The 17600-nt window shown below is 40.5% G+C and overlaps 1 protein-coding gene across 1 annotated transcript in view; it reads left to right on the forward strand.

Moving 5' to 3' along the window:
• ppil2 (peptidylprolyl isomerase (cyclophilin)-like 2) overlaps positions 1–17600 on the forward strand; it is a 415520-nt gene that overhangs the window by 186667 nt on the left and 211253 nt on the right. Inside the window, exons 11-12 of the mRNA XM_041202829.1 lie at positions 206–281; positions 9201–9307. Of these exons, the coding sequence (XP_041058763.1) occupies positions 206–281; positions 9201–9307 (183 nt within the window). The remainder of the gene's footprint in view (positions 1–205; positions 282–9200; positions 9308–17600) is intronic.

Below are 17600 nucleotides of genomic sequence, written 5' to 3' on the forward strand. Positions count from 1 at the left end.
GTACTGAAGGAATTAAGGGATATGAGGATTGGGTGGTAAGGTGGGGTTGATGTAGAATGTCAGCCATGATCTTCTTGAATGACAAAGCAGGGTCAAATGGCTTAACTCCTGCTCCTGTTGTGTTCTTACGTACATTCTCATATCTCAAAATATCATTTTGGGAAAAAAATGGATTTAATAGAATCATTGTTTCTCCTTCCCACAGGCACATTACTCTACAGGCAAAGTCTCTGCTTCTTTTACGTCTACAGCAATGATGCCAGAAACTACACATGAAGCAGGTAATTGGATTAGTTACAGCAGTTACCCTAAATAATGGGTTCAAATCTCTTTTAGTTAGGAGTATCAAAGTTGGAAGCTACTCACCACTTTCTTGCTGCTTATCTAATTAAAAACAGATTGCGCTGTTTAATTAGCACACAGAACTCAGTGGTCATGTGCACCTCTGCCTGTCCATATCTGAAGATTTAAATTGAGAATGTTGATTATCAGTACTCTAAAAACATGGTCCTTTCTGGCTCAGTAAATGATTGTTAGGTTTTGAGGTTTATATTGGGAAAATACAAAAGAATAATCAACAAACTGGAACAGTACTGCAAGCATGGCGATTTTACGTTTATTAATTTTGCCTTGTTACTTTAGTATGCAACCTGCAAAGATAAAAGAGAAAGGAGACAACAATCTCTCTCCCAGCCTTTTTAACCTCATGAATCGCCCACAGCAAAACTGTGCAAAATCAAAGTTAATTGAATTTTGTGTTGATATTGCTACTATAATAGCCTTTTGAGATTAAAGCTCTTAAAACAGACATAGCATTTTTTAAGTTTGTCTATAAAATTGAGGACACAGTCTGAAAAATAATGATAAGGTATAATGATATGGAGTTAGACAAAAGTGGGCCAATATAATTTGTGGTTATTTGGAGTATGATTCAGTGGTTTCATACTTTTCTGTCTGGGGGAAGCCACATGCAGTTTTTGACAACCAGGGAGCTCCTGGTCTACCCTCTGAACGACTGCATTAACTGCCCCAAAGAAAGCTCCACTATTGTAGCAGAAAATTATTAATATATTATACTGCAACAGAAATGTGTTACAAAGTCAACCAAAACAGAAGAATCCAGAAATACAGTAACCGCGTGGGTCCTGTATGTGTAAACTTGACTTGGTAGTGAACGTAGAAACAAGAAGAGGCCATTCAACCCCTGTTCCGCCATTCAGTTAGATCATGGATAATCTGTATCATAACCCCATTTATTGGTTCCATATCCCATAATATTCTTACAGAACAAAAATCTATCAATCTGTGTTTCGAAATTTTCAATTGACTAAGTTGCAGCAGCTTTTTCACTCTCATCATTGAGGGTTCAAATCCCATTAGAGACTTCAGTTGGAATGCTATGTTGTTGCAGATGTCATCTTTTGTATGAGATATTTAACTGAGCACCGATCTGCTTGCTCAGAATGTTTTAAAAAAAAACACTTGGCAATGGTCAGTAATAATGTAATTGCAATCATTGTGCCCTTAACCAAAAACACTAAAAGCAAATTATCTGCTCATTTATTTCCCGTTTGTGGAGCTTGCTATGTACAAACTGTTGTGTTTGCCTACAACACAATGACTGCACTTCAAAGGTAATCTGTTTGGTAGTGTAGAAATTAAGTGTCGCTGATAGACATTTTGTCAAAGCTTTTCATCCTGAACTCATCAGAACAATTGCAAGAATACCAGTGTCAGGGGAAGTAACAACTTAATACTGTATGAGAAGAGAGTGCTGATTGGTTGGCAAGTGGACTTTGATCAAACAGTGTCTCTTCCTCCATTTGCAACAGGCAAGATACAGACTGTACCCAATCAGCCCATGCTTGCAAAGCTCAAAACAGTGTCCAACATTAGATGTGATTTCATGATTGGACAACATTTGCTAAATAATCCTCGGTGTGCTAAAAATTATGCTGACAACCAATTTAAGATTATTAGTCGGGCTCGCAGTGTAGCGCATTGCGTGTGCTGGAAACTACACATATTAATACATAGGGCCCTGTACAGAAAGAATATGTACACATATTGTGCCTGTTTCAGCTAAACAAAATGAGTGATCGCATGTTTGCTGGTTCATTCCTCAGGGGGAGGTGGTAGTGTAGTGGTATTGTCACTAGACTAGTCATTTAGAGACCCAAGATAATGCTCTGGGGACATGGGCTTGAATCCCACCACGGCAGATGGTGAAATTTGAATTCAGTCAAAATCTGGAATTAAAAGTTTGATGATGACCATGAAACCATTGCCAATTATCGTAAAACCCATCTGGTTCACTAATGTCCTTTATGGAAGAAAATCTGCCGTCCTTACCTGGTCTGGCCTACATGTGGTTAACTCTTAAATGCCCTCTGAACAAGGGCAGTTATGGATGGGCAATAAATGCTCACGCCCACACCCCATGAACGAATAAACAAAATGCCTTGACCTATCAGAGCCAAGCTGCCTGGTTTAACTTTCAAACAATGCTTGGCAGTTAAATGTCAGTTAGCATTAGCTGGTGCATTTTCCATGGCAACACCTCTGCCAATCAGAGTCCACTTGCCAACCAATCAGCATTCTCTTCTCATACAGTATAAAGTTGTTGCTATCCTGACACTGGTATTCTTGTGATTGTCCTGAGGAGTGCAAGATGAAAAGCTTCATCAAAATGTCTATTTTCAGCAATACTCAAGTAATCTATTTGTTGCAATCCCACTTTGGAATGCCCTGAGAACATGATATGGTGCTTTTAGAATTCAAATTATTTTTATCTCTTTTCATTAGAAAATGGCTTGCTATAGTTTGTTTTTCATGATATATATCATGATTCAGACTTAAAAGAGGCAGATTAAAAAGTTTGTAGATGATACAAAAATTGGTCATGTGGTTGAGAGGAAGAAAGTTGTAGACTGTAGAAAGACATCAATGGACTGTTCAAGTGAGCAGAAAATGGCAAATGGAATTTGATTCACAGAAGCCTGAGGTTATACATTTGGTGAGGGCAAACAAGCCGAGAGAATACACAATGAATGGGAGGAGTGTAGAGGAACAAAAGGATCTTAGAGTGCATGACCACAGGCCCTGAAGTTAGCAAGACAGGTAGATAAGATAATTAAGAAGGCATACAGGGTACTTTTATTCGCCAAGGTAAGTGTAGTAAAGTTATTCCAGAACAAAAACAGAATTACCTGGAAAAACTCAGCAGGTCTGGCAGCATCGGCGGAGAAGAAAAGAGTTGACGTTTCGAGTCCTCATGACCCTTCGACAGTTTTTCCAGGTAATTCTGTTTTTGTTTTGGATTTCCAGCATCCACAGTTTTTTTGTTTTTATCTCTAAAGTTATTCCAGAACTGTTTAGAATGCTAATTAGGCCACAGCTAGAGGACTGCCCACTGTTCTGATCGTTGTATTAAGGATGTGATCGCAGCAGAGGAATTGGAGAATGTTGCCAGGACTGGAGAATTTTAGCCAAAAAGAAAGATTGGATAAGCTGCAGTTGTTTCCTTTAGGACAGGGGAGGCTGATGAGAGATTTATTTGAAGTGTTTAAAAATTGTTAGAGGTCTAGATAGGTCCCTCCTATCCACTCTATTTCCCTTAGCAGAGAGGTCAAAATTGGTTTAGGCTGGATAGACATTCTTCGACCAGCAAAGTCACCATGGGTCAAATGGCCTTCCCTTGTGCTGTAAATTTCTATGATTCTATGCAGCTAATTAAATTGTTAAAAGAAATAACAAAGAGCATAGTTGAAAATCATGCAGTAGGATCAGCATTGTAACTCAAAATAGAAGTAGACCTAAGCATACCAACTCCTGGAGCACCATCACCATATACATTGCAGCAGTTCAATGAGAAGACCTTCCATCCTTCCTTGGAAGCCAACTAAATGCTGACGGCGCCTGTAATGCGAAAATAACTAAAAAATCTTATTACTATGCCAGGGAATCCCACTTTCACAAGAACAAAGCCACCTTTTCTTTCCTGATATTAGCTCTTTCTGACAGGGCAACTTACTGCCTGTAGCTGAATTCCCTTCCACCAAATTGCTCCTTCAGTAGAATTACATATTGCTCATTATAGATACCTTCCTTCTCTTACAGGTGAGGTGACTGCATAATGTCAACAGTTTTCATTTCCTGTGATGCCTGTTGGCCCAGATGGCTCTGTGCTGCTTTTTCTTAGTGTTTTCTTTTCTCTGTTTCATTGCCAATTAGCATATTGATAGTGCATTATTGATGTATAATGCTGTATTTGTTATCTTATCAAATAATAATGCATACCTGTCCTTACCTATTTACTCTCGCTGAATATAATGTTCTTTTTGTGAAAAGCATTCAATAGATGTATTAATGATAATTTATTGGTCTAATATCGAGTGAGCTGTGTCACTAAGGAGTAAGGCATGGGCACTTGCCTCTAATCTTTCATGGCAGGTTCCTGTGCTTGCCATCAGAAGGGTATACTCAGGTCAGGCCTGATTGCCTGTTAGACATAATCCTTAAGCAGGTCACCCTAACCTTGTTCGTATAGTTTACAGCTGCCTCTGGAATCCTGGGAAGATGCTGTATGGAATCCTCTTAGCTCAGGAATGGTTCAAAGGAGTACAGGATAGGGGCAGGGGAGTTAAAGAAGGGAGGCGAAACAAATTAAAAGGGAGCAAAAAGTCAATATATTTTGCCGACTATGTAGATAGGAAAATGACTTAATTGTAGGTCACTGAAACAACAAAGAGAAATTGATTTCCTAGGCATTTAGTCATAGGCACTGCAAGAACCAAGAACTAATTAGGGCTTGGAGGTCTCGGAACTGAAAAATAAAGTTCTCTGGGCACTCTATTATACTGCTTCCACTATTTTAGTGAAGTTTGTCATTGTGATTAAACCACCCCCTCCATGTATTTTTTTGTGAAATTCTGCATGGGGCCTCATTGTCACCTTCTTTGGCAAAGCATTGGGAGTAACATTTTGATTTACCGTATATTCCATGTAGTTAGGAGGGTGATTCCAATGTACCATATGTTCTGGTGGGTTCGAAAAGATATTTTGATTTATGATATGTTCCGGTGGGTTCAGGTGCTGTTCTGATTTATAGTATTGAGCAGATCCTGTAAGCCTTAAATTCACAATATATATTGGGTTTTTTTGTGACCCTGACTTGGAACTTTTGTTCCTTTGAAGCTTTAACAGACTGCAGAGATGTCGAGAATGACAATTATTATGTTTGATTTCCATCCATGCATTAAGTAAAGTAATAAAGCCACATCTATTCGTCTACACCTATTGACTAAATAACCACCCGTGACAAATTACTGCTCCACTTTGAGCATTTACAGCAAGCCCCCACATGTTGCTGTTGTTGAATGTGCTTTCTCCTTTACTGAACTATTCAGATGCAGAAGCAGAACAACTTTATCTTTTTCCTTAAGTAGTGCAAGGCAAAGGATAGATCCTATTTCATGCTACTAATTCCAGAAAAGAACTTCATTCTGCAGCTAAGGGACATCTTCAAATCTATAGTCCTTCTGAGGATTGAAAGGTAGGAAACATTATCCGTTGGTCATTACCCATTAATCCAAAGCAGCTTTATAGAGCAGGCTCAAAAAGGTTTTCCCTTTCTGTACGCACAATCCTAACCCCTCCCCCCTGCCACTCCCACCACATCCTCTCCCACTCTTCCATATCCTCCTCCACTCGCTGCCAATCAGTCTCATCAAAGAGGAGGATGTTGTTTGAAGTGGAACCTCACATCCAGGGTTGATACAGGGCCCAGCCTGTCAGTTTATATAGCCTGTGATGAATGAGAACCTCACTGAAGGCTCTACTTCAAAGACCCATTTTTGATCCTTCAGTTAGATTTATACAATTGTGCATCACAGAACATATTTTGTGCTTCAAGAGGTAGAAATTCAAATCTAATCCAAATGTAGCTCTAGATTATATAACAAGTTATCTGTGTTGCAGATAGCAGCAGGCGCACTTCTTAGATCTGCATTCTGAGGACAGGTCCCAGCACATCGGCACAGTTGGCTATTCAGCTTCTCAAGCCTATACCCCCGCCACCCCATTTTATTAGATAATGGCTGCTTTGTACCACAATTCCTCTTAGCATCTTTGCTCCATATTTCTTGATAATCGTTGCTCTAACTTTTACCAATTTGTGTGCACGGGCACCTAAATTCCTTCCCCATTGCTCCTAGTCTTCCATCATTAAGAAAATATTCCTACTTGTCTGTCTTGAACTTAAAGTTGATGACCCCACACTCATAGTATTGCCCACTCACCAAACCTGTCTACACCCCTTTAAATCTCACTGTTCCCATCTACACTGTTTATTATGTCTCAACTTAGTGTCATCTGCAAACTTAGATATATTCCTTCATACAAGTCGTTTTTTTTATATGCAGCTGAAAAGCTGTGGCTGCAGTACAGTACCCAGACAGCACTAATTGTTACATCCCAGCAATCAGAGAACATTCCCTTTACCCTTACTCTGTGCCTCTAACCTTCCAACCAGTTACCAATAATTTGGGTCGGCTCAGTTTGAGGTGCAAGATGTCCACGTATGAGACAAGCAAAAGGCAAATTGATTCCCTGAGTGTTCAGTTATAGATGCTGCAAGCAACAAGAAAATAATTGATAATTGCTAAGACTAATTAGGATTTTGTGCTCTTGGAGCTGAGAAATAAGCACCCGTAGCACCCTATGATCCTATCCTGTATTGTGACTAAGCTGCCTCCTTGATTCTCCACTCCATGTATCTATTTGCTTTCCTTAGTACACCTTGTGCAGAAGAATGTCTCAAAGTCTTTATCATTATCGAGGAAAAATCGTGACATTGACAGGAAGGAAAAAATAGAAGATGCTGTCACTTGCTGTTCCTTCCCTCAATCACTCCCCTGCTCTTCCCCATATCTTTTTTTGTACACAGTACTTCTCTCCCTCATATACCCACCTCTCTCTCACCATTTTTCTCTTTCTTCCCCCGTGCACTCCTTTTCTTTCCCTCCTGTGTATCTTTCTCTCTGTCTTTCACCCTCATTTTTTCCCCCTCTCCTTTTCCTCAACATCAATTGACCAACATCAACATTATTTAATGGGAAAACACTTCCAGATTTCCACTACCATTTATGTGAAAAAGTGCCCTTCTGATTTTACTCCTATATGTCTGAATTCTAATTTTACGATTATGCCCACTTAATCTTCCTGGCCACTCTCTGACTAGTTCTAATGCACACATTAAAAAAAAACACATGCTTTTCCTCTTCCCTGTTGCCTACTTACATGTCACATATTTCTGCTTTGTAGCTCTCATGTCCCTTCTCTTTTCTCTGGTTCTCTTCCCCCTTCCATGCTTTTCTTCGTATCATTCTTTCTCTGCCTGTTGCCCTCTTCTTGGCAAAACAATGTAAAGTTTGTCTGCAGCATTGACTACTATTGGTCGTTTAACTTATCCAGAACTCTACTACCCATAATGTATCACACGCGAAGACCCACTTGTCATCATTCATCCCTGTCTTGCTTACCTGTATTCATTCCCATTTCTCCAATGCCTCAAAATTCAAACTGATATCCTTTGTAACAGAGCCGGATATGACTTGAGGAAACCCCAGTGATGGAATGCTTTGGGAACCATAGATCCAAAGTTGTCTTCTCCACCCAAATGTGTTACACTTGGCATATGCCATGCCTCAAAGAATGTACCCCAAGATATTATTTGTTAAAGTAAATCTAATTTGCATTTGAGTGAATAAATAACGGCCTGAAGACATTATATCAGAAGGCATACAGTGCAAAGTATATTAACCATTTCAATTCATTCTTGTTCATTAATCATCCTCTGTACACAGGAGGAAAATCTGGCTTGATTGATTTGAAAATAATCAGACACAATACATGCAGATGAAAATGTCATCATCACACTGCAGCTAGGCTTGGCACACACAGTCCCTAATGTCCCATTATATAAAAGCCTAGAAAACTGTGTTATAGCACCAGTCTGTTTTTACCCAAGCTATGAGGCAGCTCGCCATGAAAGTTAGCACAAAAGGTTAAGTCATTCTAGGCATGATATCGGTTAAAATAGACTGCTACAGTTACAGTAATCGAAGTATTTCACCCTGAATGTCAAGAGAACAGATTTCTATTCCAGAAATTTGAGCCCCAATTAAATGGAAATTCCACCCAATACTAAAGCATCTGACAACAGCGTTTGTTTAGCCTTGGATGAAAAGATATTACATTCTATTAAGTGAGTAGGTGACGCATTGAGACCTACAACTGTTCGATTGCACATTGTGCTAAGATAACTTATCTTAATTGAGACGATCACAGGAACACTATAATTGGCATTTGTGTCCAAGTTAGGGGTTTCACTCGTGACCACAATTCCGTGATCCATTCCTTCTTGAAAATTCAAGTGTGTGAATGCTGGGTAGGACAAGAATCAGAATGACCATGATTCCCTCCACAGTTGAAGAGATTGGTAAACGTGCCTTTTAGAGCTTGCGTATGGCTAACAGCTAGTTGAACAAACTAGAAGAGAGCAGCTGGTGCTAATCAACCATACTCCAGCAAGGAGTCATCCTTTTCAGAAGGAGGAGAGTAGACCAGCAAGATAAGAGGAATTGTGATCTGGAGTGCACTGCCTGAAAGGGTGGTGGAAACAGCTTCAATAATAACTTTCAAAAGAGAATTGGATAAATACTGGAAAAGGAATATTTGCTGTGCTATGTGGAAACAGCAAGAGAGTTAGAATCATTTGAAAGCTATTTCATTGACACAATGGACCAAATGACATCTTTCTATGTTGTATATTTTTTGATTCTATAACATTAATTGGGGAAGACTATAAAGTGAATAGCAAAAGTATTGAACCTGTGATACAACTACCGGAAAAATGATACCCTTGAAGAACTGGAAACACATTACATCAACAGTGGTAAAATGCTTTTAAGACATACCCAAACAACATCAAAATGATTTCCCAATATGTACTCTTTAAATGTTGAAGGTTAGTTTTTTCACCTTGCTCAGCTGGATGTAAAATCATTGACCTTTTATGTTTTAGTTTCTAGTCCCTTATTGTGAAGTTGATGATTGTGGTAAAGTCTGAACTGCTTATCACTGAGACTTCTCATACCCATTTTTGAAGATCCTGTTATGTTCTCAACTTTCCTTCACAGCTGCCATTGATGATGACCAGGTTCGTTATGGCTACGTCAAAAAGAAGGGATATGTCCGACTCCACACAAACAAGGGGGACCTGAACCTGGAGCTACACTGTGAGATGGTTTGTACAAGTGTTAATTAATTGGAGGTTTTAGGGTAGATTTAGCATCCAGTATAATTGTTTGGAATCCATTGCTTCAATATGAAGATTTACACTGTATTTATTTTCAATAAGACTTCAGACTTTTGCTGCCAAAGCCGCGCATGCACAGTTGTACTGTTTTACTCTGTGATGTCACTGTGAGCGATGGAATGGGCAGCAGCCAGGAGCAGAGAAGCTTATCAAACAGCTATTAAAAAGTGATTAACAAGCCTCACGTTCAAGTTGTTGGGGCAGAAGGGAGGAATGGTGCCAGGGGTCGGGATTGGGAGGGCGGGGGGGCTTATGATCCACCTGGTGACAGTCACAATTCTGAATTACAACCTCCAAGTGCTACCTTTGGAGCTCCAGGGCTTCTTCCGGCTGGATCTTATTCAGATTCTGGTGCTGTTCGCCCAGCTTCTGAGCCCTGCAGTGGGCAGGCAGTTAGAGTGCAACCTCCCTGCAGTTTCCGAATCTCCTGCTCTGGAGCATCACGCCGTAACCCGGGCCTGTCACTAGGAAGTCAATGATGTCATTGGTTTTCTGTGAATGCTCAGACAAGCACATATGTGTCGACAGGTATTGGCAGTAATCATGCTTGGCCATCTTGAGTTGGTGGGAGGCACAGTGAGACTGAAAAGGAAATAACTTTATCTTGTATGTGCTCTTTTTGTAAATTATCACTTACCAGACACACCTTTCATCCCTGCTTCTTTAAAGTTGTTTGCAAGACTATCCAGCATTCACTGAAATGAACAAAAGCATACATAACTTAACATTACCTCAACTTTAGTGTGCTCGATGAACTACTTATTATTGGCAAAAGTTAATTTGCCCATCCTTCAATTTTGCTTGTGGTTGATTAAAATCGATACAATATATCCTTGAAATATTTGTGCACTCCACCCAAAATATCTTAAAGGTGGTCATTTTATCAAGGAGCCTTGGTGAGGAGCAATGGTGGATAAAGTAGGATATCATCAAAATTGAAACAAATAGGAGAGGGAAAAAGATAAATCGAGAAGCAGATTTAGGCAATGCATGGGTTCAGAACCCTTTATAGTTCTCCTTGGCTTTGAAGCCCTGAAAAGAATGAGTTAGACAAGCAGACGGTACACAGTCTTATGATTCTCTCATATTGATTGGTTTGTCTGCTAAGGCACACATGCAGAGCTTCCACTACGCAGGGTACAGTGTAATATAAAGGAAATAGCACCCAAGACTTGACTCTTTTTGAGCCCTTAAAACATGGACTAGGTGTCCAGGGAATGTGTCCCTCTTGCCCACTGGCCTCCAAAAGGGATGGCATGTGGATAAACCAAAAACAGGTGAGGAGTGCTTTGATGTTACTGGTCTCTCCTGGAGCCCTACTTTCTCAAAGCCGTAGCACCATTTTTAAAAATGCCTTTGATTGAAATACAGTGAGGATGCAAAAATGACACATTATATGTAGTTTGTCTATTTGGAATTTAGGACAAACAAAGGAGAAAATTTCAAATAATAAGGTGACCATTGTATTCTTAAAGTAGAGGCAAAATATCAATCTTACAACTGCATCTATCATTAATTTGTACCTGGACTAACTGCAAAAACATTCCTTGTGCAACTGGTAAGTTTTTTATGAAGCTTTCAGGTAAGTAAACTACTTTATAGCTTACAATAAATCTTGACATTTTCACAGGGAGTCATTCCCCCTTGAAGTGTTATCACTTAAATTACTATGTTGTCAATCATTACTGTATGTGTCAATACTTAATTCAAAACAATCACGACGATAAATAGATTTGACGTATGTCTTTCCATATTTTCGAGCTGCAGTCCCCTTTTGCCATGTGTCTAACGAGGTGTCCACTAAGTTTGTTTATTGCTGAAAAGAGAGACATATTGCTGAAGCTTTTCATCTTGCACTCATCAGGATAAACACAAGAATGCCAAATTTCAAGCGATGACAACTTATGTAATTTATACTAAAGGAAAAAAGGGTGTTGATTGGTTGGCAGGTCAACTCTGATTAACTGAGGAGTTGCCGTAGAGGAAGCAATGGGGAACTATAGGCTCCTCAACTCCCAGGTAATTCAAAAAAAGGGCAAAGCTTCAACATATTATTTTGTTTACAGAGAACTGGTCGCTGCGTATGAATGTAAGCATAAATAAATTAGCAAGTGTAAATGAGCCATGTTATGAGCTCGACTAATTATCTTAAATTGATTATTAGTGCAGCTATTAGCACACTCAGGATTGTTCAGCAAGTGTATAGAAGCAACATGAAATAGCTTGCTTAACCTGTTGTTCAAATTTTTAAGATACTTTGCCTTTCCAGGATAATTTGACATATGTCAGGCACTTTTCAGGTCTGAAAGTGGCAGAATTTGGCCCATTTGCAGGTTTGCTCAATACACACGAACAATGATCTGATCAGGATAGCCATTGCCCCACAGGATAGCTTTGATGTACTCTATTTATGCCTCCAGTTTACAAGGTGAGCAAATAGTTAGGGCCCTATTTTACAAGATTGCTGATGAGGCCAATCTTATAGTGTGTGGAAATATTTGAATCCCAATGTGTATATTGACTGGTGAAGGTAAGTACACAATAGTGGAGAACCCATTTCTCAACTAGCATGTTGAGGGAAATGAGCGAGTTAGACTGCTCCATCTCAAAAGTGAATTTAAGCATGGGATGGAGTGTATTAAGGTGTGTAAAGAGATGTTTACATGTAGCTGCAGATTCAAAGATTGCATACGTATCGGAAATATGCACAGGGTAGGAGGTTAGGGCTCATTCCTTCAAAAACGCACTTCTTGCGGAAACCGACAAAAATGTTAATGAGCACTGGACCTAGAGGGTATTCCATGGCTAGCTTGGGGACCCTATAGTTCCCATTGCGTTCTCCATGGGAACACTTCGGCCAATCAGAGTTGACTTGGCAATAAACAAGCACCCTTTTTCTCCTGTGGTATAAATTGTTGTGATTGTTCGAAATTTGACATTTTTCCATCTGTCCTGATGAATGCAAGATGAAAAACTTTGCTACTAAGTCTCTTTTCTCAACAGGATTCAAGTTCTGTACTACCAAGCAACTATACGTTTGTTTACACCTTTTATGAACAGTTACATTTGAAGTAAGTGCTTGGCATTTCATTCTTTTGAAACTTTTACCAAGCATAAGTGCTGCATCGGACAAACAGGGTCTGCAAATCTGATTTCATTTACTTTTGTTTGTAAATATAAAAGAATCAGAGAGCAGCAACTATATCCATGGTACATATCTCTTTGTTGATGTGTGATTTTCATAATTCTTTTAAAATAGGCATGAAATAAGTGGAAATCACAATTGGCCACAGAAGATAATTTATGTCTTTCTTAAGTGGCTGCTTTAATCTCAATATTGATACTAACGATTGACTGAAAGTCCAGTGAAAAGATGTGAATGTTTAAATTTATACCATCGCACAGTCATCTCAACCTTCCATTGCACAGCATAATTGAAGGAGTCAGCAGGTCATTTGTCATTCCTACTGTTGTGAACCCCTGCACAACTGAAATGATTCTAAGCATAATCATGAATTACATTCTTTGATTGTGACTGTGGTGCATTATTCCGCGTAATCCTTTTTTAAGTCTTCTTACGATCTGGTTAGGGGCCAGTAACTTTTTGCTTAGAGTAGACAAAGTTTGAAATCCCTGTTACCCATTAGGGGTGTAAAGCCAGAAGATTTCATGGTTTTAAACAAACAAAATAAACTTTACTATACAAAGTCAGAAAGGAAAACAATCTACAAATTCTATCTTATACAGCAACATTCAGAATTGACATGTGGTAGATATGATTTAACAGGCATGCTGTGGTCAGACACTGCACATTAAATGGCATATGTGACTAAGACCCATGGATTTCTCAGCAACCCACCCAGATATCTGTGATCAATCAGAGTAACAAAATCTCATTAAGGTGCTCTCTCTCTCTCTCTCTCTCTCTCTCTCTCGGGATTTCAGCTCTTCACTTTAAAAGATCTAGCCTCTGAAGTCCCTCCAAAGCCACTCTGAATCGGGCTAACTCAATGGCTGCTTACCTCCAGATGGTTCAATCTCTTCTCCTGAGACTGCACACCACAAGATTCATAAAGCTGCACTCCCACTTCTAATTACTGGCATACTTCCAACTCTTTTGCAGGTTGTAAACTTCACTAAGCTGGTACAATCTCTGTGTTTCTCTGAACTCCAGTCTCCCAGCTGAACCGAGCTGTACATGGCTCCCAGGGCTTCTCTGAGCCCTAACTGTCTTCAGCACAGAGCAAGCAACTTTCCACCACCTCAGCTCTCCAGGTCTTCTCCTGGGCCCTAACTACACTGAACAGCTCCCAGGGCTTCTCTGTGAGCTGCAAACCACAAGGTCCAAACTGCAGCTAACCCCTTCTCCCAACAAACACAAGAAAAATTGAAAGCTGAGAGTCTTAAGTTCCACCTATTTCCATTATGATGTAGCCTTTCAGGATTCAATTAATGCTTTTAAACGAATTTAGCTCTAACTTCCAAAACAAAATACCTGTCTATACTGCGCTTCTTTGCAAGCAGTGTCGACATCACATCTCATCCCCAGTTCTGCAGCTAAGTAAGCCAACCTGCTGTTTTATGGCCCTGTCCTTTCTATTCTGACTCTATTAAACAAACATAGGTAACCTCCTGAACTGCTATTTTCTTTTAGGTGTTCTGGCAATCTCTAAAGCCCAACATTTTAGTTACTTTACCTTCGTATTAATAATCTTCCCAGATCTAAACATTACCTCTTAAAATATTGACGTGAACCATGAACTAGAAATTCATCATAATTTTCACAAACTTTGACACAGTCAACCATACCCTCATCCACTAATGCTGCTTCTCTGTAGATCAGCTGAGAGGAAATACCTTTGCTGTGTACCACTGTTCCCTGTCCAGTCGGAACTAAAGCCTTATCCGAGGAACTCTTCTAATGCTTCGCTTTCCACCCTCATATTGTGACTGTGACCACACCCCCACCCCCACTCCTTTTCATCATCTGTATGCTCTGGCTTGGAGACCTCAAACGCAAACTTGGGTCAAGCTTCCACATATGCATGGATAATACCCAGTTCTCATCTCCACCCTTGTTCTCAATCTCTATGATCTGAGACTGCTTGCCCAACATCCGGCCGAAACACTGGGCAGACCTAAATGCTTGACTTCGGATCCCCATAAGCCCTCCTCCAACTCCAGACTCTCCAAACTCCCCAACTATCTAAGGCTGAACCAAACTATTCCCAAACCTGGCATCCTGTTGAATGTAAACTGACCTTATGATCCTATATCCTCCTCATCACAACTACCTTGTACTTCTGCTCTGTAACCGTGCCTACATCAACCCTACCATAGCCTATCTGCTGAAATCTTCATTCGCAACTTTGTTGCTTGAAGACGTGACTCTTCCAATGTTCTGCTGTCTGACTTCCCATCTGCTATAAACTTCAGTTCCATATCTCATTCTGCTTACCAATTAACTCTATTTTCACTGAACTTCATAAATGCACACTTCAGCTTACCCACTTGTTCCTAGTCCCCTAACATCCCTCAAACTTTGCAGTATTTTCTTAATGTTCAAGTTATCCTGCTCCGTACCTCCTCCAATATTATAACCTCCACCTAAACTCCCCATTCCTAACTCCAGTCTTGTGTACATCCTCGTTGCCTTGGTTCCAACATTGGTAGCCTAACCATCAGCTGCCTTTGTTCACACTCTTGAATTTGCTGCCTGAAGCCCTCCAACTTCCTCTCCTTAAAACTGAGCTCTTAGCCACCACTCCTAACATATCCTTTTTTGGCTTAACGTCCATTTCATTTTTCTTAAGCCACTGTGAAGGATCTGAGAATTCTGTTCTATATTAAAAGCAAAATATAAATGTAAATGAAATAGCAAAATACTCAAGATGCTGGAAATCTGAAATGAAAACCCAGAGAATGCAGAAAATACTGAGTAGGTTGGGAAGCATCTGTGGAGAGAGTTAACATTTCAGGTCAATGACCTTTTGTCAGAACTGGAAAAAGTTAGAGCTGTAACAAGTTTTAAGCAAGTACAGAGACAGGGAAAAAAAGAGAGGGGAAGAACAAAAGGGATGTAGGACATGTGTTTCTGCCTGGACCATGACCCCCCACCATTAAATATTAATATTTCCAAAACTGTCATTGACTTAATCTCCTCTGGAGATCTTCTCTCAAAGCCATCCACCTTTTACTCCCCCAACCCCGTAAGCCTGCTTCTACCACTTTCCCAAGATCCATAAACAGGACATCCCTGATGGACCCATGGATTCAAGTTGTCCTGCCCCACAGAAGTGATTTCCTCCTATCTTGACTAATTTTTTCTGCTCATTGTCTGGCTTCTTCCTACTTAACATCTGTTACTTTTTCACATTGTTAGCTACTTTAAAAGTTCCCTGGTCCATGCCATGTTCTTTTCACTATGGTCATCCAACCCCACTATACCTCTATCTCCCACTAGGACAGCTTGAGGGCTCTCTGCTTCCTTGAATGGAGCCCCAACCAGTCCCCACCCACCATCACCCTCCTCCAACAAAAACAGAAAATGCTGGAAAAACTCAGCAGGTCTAACAGCATCTGTGGTGAGAAAGGCAGAGTTAAATTTTCGAGTCCATATAACTCTTCTTCAGAGCTCTGCTGTTAGACCTGCTGAGTTTTTCTGGCATTTCTCTGTCTCAGTTGTGTCTGCTCTGACAGTGCTGTCTTTCATATCAGTGCTTGCAATATATCTTCCTTTTACCCCTTCACCTTTGTTGACAGGGCACCTGACCATATACATTCCATTTCCTGCACTTCTGCTCTCACCCCTTCCACTCCCTCACACAGACACAATAGGTTTACCTTGTCTTCATCTTCCACAGCACCAGCCTCCACATTCAGCAGGTCATCCCCTGCCATTTTTTCCACACCCAGCATGATGCCACCACCAAACACCTTTTTCCCTCGTCCTTCCCTTCTGAAGGGAATGTTCTCTCCCTGATCCCCTGGTGCACCCCTTCATCTCTTTAATCATCCAAACATGCTCTCCTTTTCCCACTACACTTTTCCATGCAAGCACAGGCAATACAAAACCTGCCATTTACCTCCTCTCTTCTCATTGTCCAGGTCCCCAAACACACCTTCCAGGTGAAACAGTGATATTTACTTGTACTTCTTTTAATTTAGTATACTGTATTAATTGCTCACAATTCACTGAAGTACTGCTTTGGGTTGCATTGGAGTGCTTCAGTTGGAGATTGGTGAGAGAGGGACTTTTAAGGGTAAATTTCTATCTAAAGTCTAATCTTTCTTTAATTTAACAACTCACTAAAAGTTGCTCTTTGGGTTGGGAGAAGATGAGTTTTAGTCAGGTGAGTCCAGCTTTAAAACAGGGGCTATGCAGGCTCTGTATGCAGCTGCAGGTAGTAAATTAGTTAACTGGCTTAAACAGGTTTTCAGAAGCTAGGTTCATACAGCATAAAAGCAAGCCATCTACAGTGATGCTTTTGTCTGCACTGGAGTGATGCTTTGGGTGGAATTAGAGTTCTTCATTTGAGGTTTGGTGAGAGAGAGAGAGCTGAAGAAGGAAAGAGGTCATCCTTTCATTTTCTACCTTTTTCTCAGTAAGAAGAGCTGCAGCCTTGATAAGTCGGACCTGGTAAGCATTTCTTCTGTCATTTATATTCTCTAAACTAGAGGAAGTAAAAGGGAGTAATTTAAGGTAAGTCATGGAAGGGAGCTCAGCCAAGTGGAATGCTCCTCCTGTGTGATGTGGAAAGTCAGGGACACTTCCAGTGTCCAGGGTGACCATGTGTGCAGGAAGTGTCTCCAGTTGCAGCTACTCGAAATCCATGTTTCAGAGCTAGAGCTGCGCCTGGAGTCACTGTGGAACATCCACTAGGATGAGATCTTTGTGGATAGCACGTACAGTGAGGTGATAACACAGCAGGTAAAAAGTACATAGGCAGAAAGGGAATGGGTGACCACCAGACAGAGCGAAAGTACCAGGCAGGTAGTGCAGGAGTTCCCTGGGTCCATCTCCCTCTCTGACAGATTTTTCATTTTGGATACTGCTAGGGGAGATGATTTCTCAGGGGAATGTAACAAGAACTAAGTTTGTGGCATCACGAGTGGCTTAGCTACACAGAGGTGGGCAAAAAAGAGTGGGAGAGCAATAGTGATAGGGGATTCTGTCATAAGGGGAACTTATAGATGTTTCTGCGGGCACAGATGTGACACC

Source organism: Carcharodon carcharias, chromosome 13 (assembly GCF_017639515.1).
Source record: "Carcharodon carcharias isolate sCarCar2 chromosome 13, sCarCar2.pri, whole genome shotgun sequence".
In the NCBI taxonomy this organism is placed as follows: domain Eukaryota; kingdom Metazoa; phylum Chordata; class Chondrichthyes; order Lamniformes; family Lamnidae; genus Carcharodon; species Carcharodon carcharias.